General features: G+C 55.5%; 1 protein-coding gene across 2 annotated transcripts; it reads right to left on the bottom strand.

Moving 5' to 3' along the window:
- Positions 1-1,324: 1,324 nt before the first annotated feature.
- On the bottom strand, positions 1,325-9,367 carry SNX20 (sorting nexin 20). 2 transcript variants are annotated; one of them, XM_031037890.2, is made up of 4 exons: positions 9,227-9,367; positions 5,927-6,065; positions 4,310-4,538; positions 1,325-2,542 (listed from the first exon to the last, which is right to left on the bottom strand). In XM_031037890.2, exons 2-4 carry the CDS (start codon positions 6,022-6,024, stop codon positions 1,874-1,876), a joined length of 996 nt encoding a protein of 331 aa, XP_030893750.2. In that variant the 5' UTR covers positions 6,025-6,065; positions 9,227-9,367; the 3' UTR covers positions 1,325-1,873. The 2 variants fall into 2 exon arrangements, with proteins under 2 accessions (XP_030893750.2, XP_006742336.2); XM_006742273.3 differs by having other exon boundaries at positions 4,310-4,461; positions 9,227-9,344.
- Positions 9,368-9,653: the final 286 nt, after the last annotated feature.

The following is a 9,653-nucleotide window of genomic DNA, read 5'->3' as shown; positions in this document are numbered from 1 at the left end:
TGGACCTGGGTGAGGCTGGCACGGTACTCCCACCTGGTGCTCCCTGGGTCCTGGATGGGGGCACGCGGACAGGAGGAAGCCTGGGAAGGGAGAAAACACCTCTCTGCTTGAAGTGTTGTGCACCACACTGTATGTGTTCAGACCCCAAACCTTGCAGTTCGGATTTGAGGAGGAGATTCCCACCCCTCACCTCGTGCCAAATTTGATTCCTGTCTTTCTTGATTGTCCCTTTCTCTGAAGCTGGTTTCTCCCACGTCGACCCTTACGTGGAGAGCTACCTCTTTGCTCGCCCAGCTTCTTGCTGGAAACTCCTATTAAACTTCCCAGATTGGGCATTTTTTTCCTTCTGAGTGACTATTTGGGGCACCTGAGAGTCGAGGTGGCATTTTACATTTGATGAAATGACTTACACAATCAGGAAGGTCTTCTTTACCATTGCAAATAGAGTCACGGCCTTTTATTTTTCCACTGAACACTTTCATTTTCTCTATGCCCAGATTTTCAAGAGGTCCAACGTCTCGCACTCAAAGTGTCCTTCTCCTGCAGTAAATTGAGAGACCTGAGGCTTTCTTTGTCCCAAGGTGTCAGGCTGTTTCTCGCCTCCAGAGCAGAGCCTGATTGGGCCACTCCAGCTGCTGCCACACGGTGTCGCTGTTGAACACATTCTGGTGCAGTTTGGTGAAGGCCCCTTCCCTGCTACAGGGATCCCTTTGCTGAGCCTGGATCCCTGCACGGGCCAAACTGGTGCCCCGCATGAGGATGCCAAGTTACAGGCTCTTTATTTCACCCTGATAAGCTCAGCCAGATGGTTTAGGTCTTCAGGGACTTCCAGCCTCAAGCACATATTGCCCCAAACCAGCCTGGACCATCGGCTTCAGGCAGGGTGTTGAACCTAGGTTATAGGTCCAGGCTCCCCCTCCACTCTGGGCTCCTGGTGTCCTTTCCTGACAGCAGACTTCAGTCAAGGGCATCCCAACCCATCAGAGGGGTTCCAAGAACATTGCTCCTCAAATGGGAAGGTGTTAAGCATTCATTGCTCCTCAAATGGGAAGGTGTTAAGCATTCAATCTCTGTTCTTCCCAGAGGCTGCACTGGGTATCATTCCCCACCTCCTTTTGGGGCTATGTCTATATAACTCAGGGAGCCTCGTCAAGGGCCAGGTGCCTTATAAATGAAAACCCACCTGGACACTGAGTTATAGCATCCTACCAGAGAATTGTTGGCAACTTCCTTTGTTTGAAACTGCCTTGTTTCACAGAATCTTATGACAGGATGACGTTCTAGCCCAGTATCCTCCCACCTTTGAAAGGGTAACATACACCCCACCCCGGTGACAAGCTGGCCTTGAGGAGCCATGGGTGAGCTTTTGTTTTGCTGAGCCGGGTCTACAGGCTAAGAGAGAAGAGCTAGAAGAGTTAGGATGATGGTGGGGATCTTTGCAGGCAATGCCCAGGGAGGAGGAGCAGAGAGGAAAGACAGACAGCTGGTGGGGAGAGCTGCCTGGAGGAAGTGGGTTAAGCTTTGTCCGGGGCGTGCAATGTAAACCTCCCCTCCAGTGACGCCCAAAAGCATCAGGAAGCTGGATCTTACTCTCCGGCATTTTGGCAGCTGGGTTTGTGGTTTCCAGACGAGGTGAGCCTGGCATCAAAGGGACCCACGACGCAAGCAGAGGCTTCCGAGGACCCCCGGGGAGCACCTCCGATCCACACAGATGGGGATGCGGAGGACCAGAAGAGGGGCTTGTCCGAGGTCACCCAGCAAGTTAGAGCCTCAAGTGGCTCCTCCCACTAAACCCGACCCCCCCCCGCCCCCCCCCCCAACAGCGCCGCGAGCCGGGGCCATCCGCAGTCTCCGGCCCGCCCGCCAGAGGGGCTCAGTACAGATATTCCCGGACCGTGAGCTCCTTCAGCGTGAAGCCCCAGGGGCTGGGCTTGCGGAGCTGGCTCTCCTGCAGCTTTTCCTGCAGAGACACGAAGTCCTTGCCCAGCGCGTAGGCCAGGCGGAGCATGGCGTCCAGCAGCGGGGCGTAGTAGCGGTGGCCCTCCCGGGCCTGCAGGCACTGGAGCGCCCTCTCCCCGGCCGCGAACGCCTCGGCCGGCCGCTCCAGGTCCCGGTGGCAAACGAGCATGGCGCACAGCGCCGGGACCAGCATCACGGGGCAGTGGGCCGTCAGCTTCTCCTGCAGGGGCACCACGCGCACCAGGATGTCCAGGGCCCGGCCGTACTGCCCCCCGCGCAGGCAGCCGAACGCCTCCCGGAGCTCGGGGCGCGTGAGGAAGTCGATGAACTCGCGGGAGCGCCGCACGCAGCGGATGGCGTAGAGCAGGCTCAGGTACTCCTGGAAGGCCAGCTTGCGCTCGGAGATCATCTCCTCGGTGAAGTTGCCCATCAGGTGCTTCTTGGGGAAGACGATGTCTTCGATCTCTTCCCTGAACGTCTTGAGGAGGCTTTTCTGGAGCATCTCAAAGTCTGAATAGCGCCGTTCCAGCACGGCTTTGTTGCTGTCAAAACTCCCTGTCTGGATGACGACGATTTGGTACATCTGCAGTGGAGAGAGAGAGAGAGAGAGAGAGCGAGCGCATTTGACTACATCCTAATGGAAGGTTTTCCCCGGCAGAGTGAGCCCCGGCAGATAAAAATAATGATGATGATCATTTAAAGCGGAGCCCGAAAATGGGTTACCGTTCCATGCAATTCTTTTTTTTTTTTTTTAAGATTTTATTTATTTATTTGACAGATAGAGAGCACAAGTAGGCAGAGAGGCAGGCAGAGGGAGAGGGAGAAGCAGACTCCCCGCTGAGCAGGGAGCCCGACGCGGGGCTCGATCCCGGGACTCCAGGATCATGACCTGAGCCGAAGGCAGCCGCTTAACCGACTGAGCCACCCAGGCGCCCCCCGTTCCATGCAATTCTGTTGTAAATTGCTACCAGCATTGGCTGAGCTGTACAAGCGATTGGTGACAAGAGGCCACGCGAGAGTAACAAACACAGCGGCACGGAGGCGGCTCGTGGGACTAGGAGCACAGAAGCAGGTGACGCAGGGCGCCTGGGGGTGCTCCGGACTTTCCATCGTCAAAACTGGGCCTCGGGTTCCTGAACTGGGGAGCTCGGGTTCGGTCTGCGTTTCCCGAGCCTGCCACACGGGAGAGGTGGTTTTGGGTGGTATGCTCGCGGTGAAGGTCAATGGTAAGGAGATGATTGCTTTTCAGTTCTCTTGCAGTTAGAGAATACTAATGAGGGCTCAGGCTCCTTGGGTTATAATTCCAGCCCCGCCACGGTCTAGCTGTGTGGTCTTAGGTGGGTACTTGAACAGCAAGGGGCCTCAGTTTTCCCGTCCAGGAAATGAGGATAGTAAGAGTACCCCCCTCGCTGGGTGAGGATGGAATGAGTTAACGCTCTGCAACCACGGGGGACTGGATTCAACTTGCAGTCAGCACTTAGCCCCCACTATTGTTATCCTGGTCCCAGTTAAGGGGCCAGGAGGGGAGAAAGGTTGAGCGTGGCTCCTACTTGGACCTGCACACCCCCACCGCCAAGGGCTCAAATTCCATTTTTTTTTTTAAAGATTTTATTTATTTATTTGAGAGAGAGAGAATGAGAGACAGAGAGCACGAGAGGGAAGAGGGCAGAGGGAGAAGCAGACCCCCTGCTGAGCAGAGAGCCCGATGCGGCACTCGATCCCGGGACTCCAGGATCATGACCTGAGCCGAAGGCAGTCGCTTAACCAACTGAGCCACCCAGGCGCCCTCAAATTCCATTTTAACAGAGAGCAGGCCCCCAAGCCCAGAGCTTGCCGCCAGCCATGGCGTAACCAGCTAGAATCTAATGACAGCATTTAGCTTTCCTTGCCACTTATTTACTTTCAAGATAACCTTTTCTTTATGCTATGTGATACTGGTTTCCCTTTGAAAGATAGTGATTTTGTGTTTTTAAAAAAGCAATCAGATTTAAAGAAAAAGAGGTTAATTATTATCTATCATTATTTTATGCAATATATAATTATTATTAATAATATAAACGAGTGGGGATACCAAAAACTGTGGCGAAGGGACACAGCTGGCTAGTTCTGGCTGCCGTGGAATTCATCTGGGCTAGTTCCTTCTCAGGATCAGGGACCGTGACTCACTCCTCTCCAGTTCGCACAGTGCTTAACACAATGCCCAGCGCAAAATCTTGCTTTTTGACCGTTGTCTCTGTTAGAACTCTGTCAGTCAAGCTGCGTCGGCCCATTTCATAGTGGGGCAAGTTGAGGCCCAGGGCCGGGAAGGAAGTGGTGAAAGGCTCGCCCTCCCTGTCTGATCTCAGCTTACCACAAACTTGGAGACTTTTCTCTCCTCGATGCGGGCGGACGCGACCTCAAAGAGCAGCTTGACGCGTCTCCAGCAGCGCTTCTCCTTCCGCCAGTACTCCTGCAGCTCCCCGGTGGTCATGCTGGAGTTGGGGCTGGGGCCGCCGTGAGCGTCTGGAGGGACGGCACCCGTCAGCACTTGCACCAGGTCAGTGCACTTTGGGGACAAGGGTCTGGGGAGATGGCTGGGTCTGTTGGGGATGGGAAGTCCGAATCCGGAAGGGCCATGCCTTTCCCGCTCCCCGGCCCCGCCCACCCAGACCCCTGCGCCCCAAACCCCACTGCAGCCATCCCACCACCCGCAACCTGAAATAGCCCCGCATCCCCCAGCAAGTTTCTCCATCGGGAAATGCCGCACGTGTGTATTGCACCAGCCACCTCCGGCCTGCAGACTGGCCACTGTGAGACCCATGCTCCTGAGAAGCAGGGATGGTGGCTGTTCCTTTCTATACTCCCTAGGGCACTGACACGGTGTCCTCGCCCGGTGTGGTGGGGGGGGGGGCGGGGGGAGGGGGGAGCCTGAGCACATGCCTCAGCGACCAGTGGAGGGAGCCATTGAGGATGTTGGGCTCCAGGCTCAGCCTGGTGGGCCCCTCCCCACTGTCTCATCTCCTTTCCCACGTTCCCTGCTTTTGTTTGCACGTGCTACGCCTTCTGCCTTAAATGCAACCCTCCTATTTCCCTACCTGGAAAACTCACAGCGTCTCTTAGCCCTCAGGTGCCCCGGGGGCCATTCTGATCATCTCGGGAAAGATTAGAATCCTTCCCCACCAAAATGCACCGATCATTGTGCATTTTATTTCAAAGGGTGTGGGGCCCCGGGGGGGCGGGGTGTCCCTTCTCCGTGGTGTCTTTCAAGACCCAGCACACATGTCACTTCGACTGTCCCCTCGCATTAGAGTAAGAGCCTCCCACCTTTTCCCTACAACCTTTCTGGTGACATCTCGAATTATTTTTCACAGATCTGTTTCCCCACCGACCTTGAGGGCCAGCAGTGTTGGATTGGTTCCTGTTTCCCCCCGGGGCCAAGGACAGAGCAGGCGTAGGCTCGGACTGAACCACCGCATGAATGAGCAAATTTTGCTCCAGGAGATGGCGCTGCGGTGGACACAGTCAGCGCGGGGCTGGGCTGCTTCGCACTCAGTGCTCTGCAATGTCCCCCCCGGCTTCCTACTAGAGGCACCTAGGGCTCTCACACAGGGGACTTTCTTGAGCTAAAGCAGCCTGTTCTGGAGCCGGATGAAGGATGGGACTGGCGGGCTGGTGGGTAGTAGCCTGGCCTCCTGGCCTCCTGGATGGGACAACTCTGAGATACGTTCCCTACGGCTTGCAGAAGACCCCCGCTGGGACTGAGCCCAGTTGCCCGCAGCAGTAATCAACACCTTACTGGCTTCCTGCCCTTTCTTTCCTTGATGTACCCTTATGATTCCTGGGACCTTCTCCCAGAAAAACAACAGGCACCAAGTTCTTGTGCCAAGTTGAGAAAGCTACCCCCTCTCCCATGGCACCTGTTGAAGTACCCAATGTTTGGATTCTGAATATCTTCAAACCTCTATCTCTGACCAAGCCCCAAACCCACCTAAGTGCCCTTCGGGTCCTGGACACGGGAGGTCTCGGCCAGCGGCTGATGCTTCCTGCTTGGTCCCAGCCGTGCACTTGGCTATGGGTCCCGTCCATCCAGGGCTCCCAGGGTGCTTGGGACTTGCCATGCTCCAAGACTGCCAGGGGGGCAAGAGACAACAGTGATTTCCCGCTCACGCTGGGGTTCCTGGTGGGTCCTGGGGTGCTAAGATCTGTGTCATAGTCCCCATGGCTGAGCCCTCCCCTGCCCACCTAGCTGTCCGCCCAGCTGTCACATGCGAGGTCTGGGTCTGCTGCCCCTTGGCTGGATTGATCAGTCCAAGGCCTTCTCTTATTGTTACGATGCTTCTATGATCAAGTTCTCTGAATTTTAAATGCCGTGATTTCAAGCCAAGGTAATGGCTTTCAGGATTACTTGGGAGAAAGATGCCGGCTTGTCCTGAAGAACATTCCAATACTCCATTTATGTTCCACGTGTAAATAAAATCTCAGTGACCAAAGTAGGGGTCCAGGGATGTATCCTTCCCATCTCTCTCTCCCTCTCTAAGCAAACACTTACTGACGACTTGTGGAACACACTTCATAGACACCTAGGTTCTTCACATCCACTTATTTCAGACCCACAAAAATCTTCCGTGACTCCCAATCACAGAAGAGGAAACTGAGGTTTAGCCCAAGGTGACGTGGCTGGTGAGCCTGCCCCACAAGCAAAGCCGAATGTCTGTGACGGGTCAGTTTGTACGCTCTGCCTTCAACACCCACTCGCTCACGTAACTGACTCCATGTGCAGAAGGAGTCTTACCTCCATCTTATGATAAAGGAACCAAGACTTGGGGCTGCCCATGATCTGAAGGCTAGTAGGTGAAGCACAAGGACGCAGGTGGAACCCCTCCTCGGGGCCAGGGGAGGGCAAGCAGCAGGAGGGCCGGGGGCTATTTTATGCAGTAACTCTGTGACCCAGATCCGTGAACGAGAGGACCTGGTGCCCGCAATTCTCTGTGCCTCAGTTTCCCATAAGATGGGTATAAGAACGGAGGCTGGCGTGACGGTTCCAAGTTGGGGAGACCGTGCTCAGGGCTCCGCACACACCAGGCGCTGTATAATAGTCCCTGCTATTGATATTGGACACCTGATAATACTTGGAGAAATATTTGAAAATCAGTGACTCTAAATTAAGGTGTAAATTGGAATAGACAAATTAGAAACGGGATGATGAGAATATTAGCTCAGATGGAGCGAGTAGCTGGGGCACCCCTTTGGCACAGAAATCTGCAATCAGAAGGGTGCAATCGATCTTACGTCCTTCTTCACTCGATCCGAGGGAGGAGCTGCAAGGGGCACACGGGGCAGAGCTGGGATGCGAACTCTGGTCTGCCGGGTCTACTGCATTCCCGGCCCCGTGTCTGAACCCTTCTGCTGACTATGGCCTAGAGGGGGTGGGATTACTGCTGCCGTAACAGAGTCCCAGCTCTGTCCCTGGGTGTGACTGAGCCCATCCCACCTCCAGGGCTGAGGGGTCCCCTGGACAGGCCTGGCCTGGGGAGAGCTGAGGTCAGCGGGGGCCAGGGTGCCTCCTTCGGGGGGCAGCTCTTGCTGGCTCAGGTGAAAGGAACCCTGGGCCATTCTCCAGGTGGTTCTGTGCCATTGCCCAGCGCGTGTCTCCCCGGGAACCTCCGTCCAACCTTACTTTATATAGATGGGGAAACTGAGGCACAGAGCAAGGGCATGGCTGGCTCAGGGCTGCACACACTTGAGCCCGCTAGAGCCTGCACACCTCGTTTGTGCTTCTCTCCTTAAGGAGTCAGGCCTTCCATCCTGACCAACTGTGGGCCCGTATGCAAGTTATTTAGTATCTCCAGGCCTTGGTGTCCCCACCTGAGAAGTGTGGTCTCAAGCTCTGTCCTGCCGACAAGACAGTGGTTGGTAGGGGACAAGGTCTCTATATCCTGATAGCTGCCCTGGCAAGGTGGTGAGTGGTCTGCATGCTCTATTACATAGTGGACTCTGGGTGGCCAGGGTTCTTGGAAGCCCAGTGTTTCCTGTGGGCACTCCTATGTCCCTGCCTCAGTTAGCTCATCTGTAGAATGGGTGATGGCAAGCCTCAGTTGTTCCAGCCCTTCCAGCTCTGCTGTCCTGTTCAGGCGACTGGTGCCAGGTCAGAAGCAGGGCACAGTTCTCCCAGAGACCCTGTGAGACCCCAGGAATCATGGCCTTGGCTGGACGTACCAGTAAAGACCTGGGAGAGCTGAGTGTGAACCCAGGGCTTTGAATAAAAATCAAATTCAGCAGCCAAAGCCAGTTCCCTTATGTTTTCTCCTACAGGGTTGTTTGGGAGTCACCATGAGGGGAGTGAAAAGGAGAAAGTCATGCACTGGTGCCTGCATGGAGACTTGGCCATCTTCCTGTTCCTCTCTAGGCCTCAGTCTCCTCATCTGTGAAATGGGGAAAACAGCCTGTCACTCCAAAAGCTCTTTGGGGATAATGACACATGGGGTTCCATGGGTACTTCTCTCCCCTCTCCATACCCTGTATAGCAAAGATTTCTAGATTTGACAAGAAAATCCTGCAAATGTTGGTGCTCTTGGGTGGGGGTCCTGTGCTCAGCCCAGGAGACAGAGCAGCTTCCCAGCCCCCTCCCCATCCAGCCCAGCCCCCTCCCCCTCCAGCTGTGTGTGTGTGCAGACATTCTGCTCCTTCCCTCCCAGGCCCTGAGCACCACTCTTCCCTCCGAGGGCTGCCCCCCATGGCCAGGCCTTCTGATGGCTCCACTGGGCTACATTCTGAGCCCATGCTATCTTCCTGAGGGGGCTGCAGAGGACTTTCCATCGGACTGAGACACTGGGTGGGCACACTCACATTTGGGAATCCCCCAGGGGGATGGGGGTGCTGGGAGATTGTAACAAGCAGGTTTCCTGGCTCTTGACATCAGAGAGTCCCATCTGGCAGATCTGGGGATGGGCCCTGGATTCTGCCTGTTGCACTAGTCCCCCGGGGCTATACTGACACTGGAGTTCTCTGGCACCAATTTTTGAGAAACACTGGTGTGGTGACTTATTCCCCAGCCTCAAGAGGGGTCGTCGAAGTATCTCAAAAGAATTGAGGTGATGGAGGGTCAGGGAGCTGCTTCCTGCTCTACCCCAATGAGCTAAGGAGAGCCCTACACTTAGAAGCTGTCACCAACCCTTCCCTACCCCGCCCTGCCCCCAACAGGTAGTGAGGGAGGGCCACAGGGGGAGGGGGCTCAGGCCACGGGGTGGGGGCGGGCAGAGACTCACTGAGGTTGGCATCAAACACTGACCTGAAGCTTCTCTGGCCCTGTGTGGGTCCAGGGGTCCCGGAAGAGTATCACATGGCCGTCTTCAGCTCCCCTCTGTTCCAGGCTCCAGCGAGCTGCAGCTTCTAAGTTCCCCGTTTGAAAACAGGAAATAGGCTGTGTGACCCGCTCTTGGTGCCCCAGCCCATTGGCTGATGACAGACAGTACGTTGAACCCTGCTGACGGGGTCCCACAGGGCAGGGGCAGGGCAGAACAGGGCAAGGCAGGACCAGGCCCCGAGAGCCCTAGTTCTGAGGGATCCAGTTGGGCCTCACGCAGCCTTGCAGCTAGCTTGGCTGTCCCTCAGAGTCCCAGATAATCTCTGGCATTCCAACAGTATCCCCCATCCCTCTTTAACATTCATTATTCTCCCCTATGAGCTAGGCCTGATGGGGGCCCTCATGCTTCACT

The sequence above is a fragment of the Leptonychotes weddellii genome, chromosome 16, assembly GCF_054177405.1.
Source record: "Leptonychotes weddellii isolate Sample4059 chromosome 16, ASM5417740v2, whole genome shotgun sequence".
Lineage (NCBI taxonomy): Eukaryota > Metazoa > Chordata > Mammalia > Carnivora > Phocidae > Leptonychotes > Leptonychotes weddellii.
This window is presented reverse-complemented; position numbering and strand designations above follow the sequence as displayed.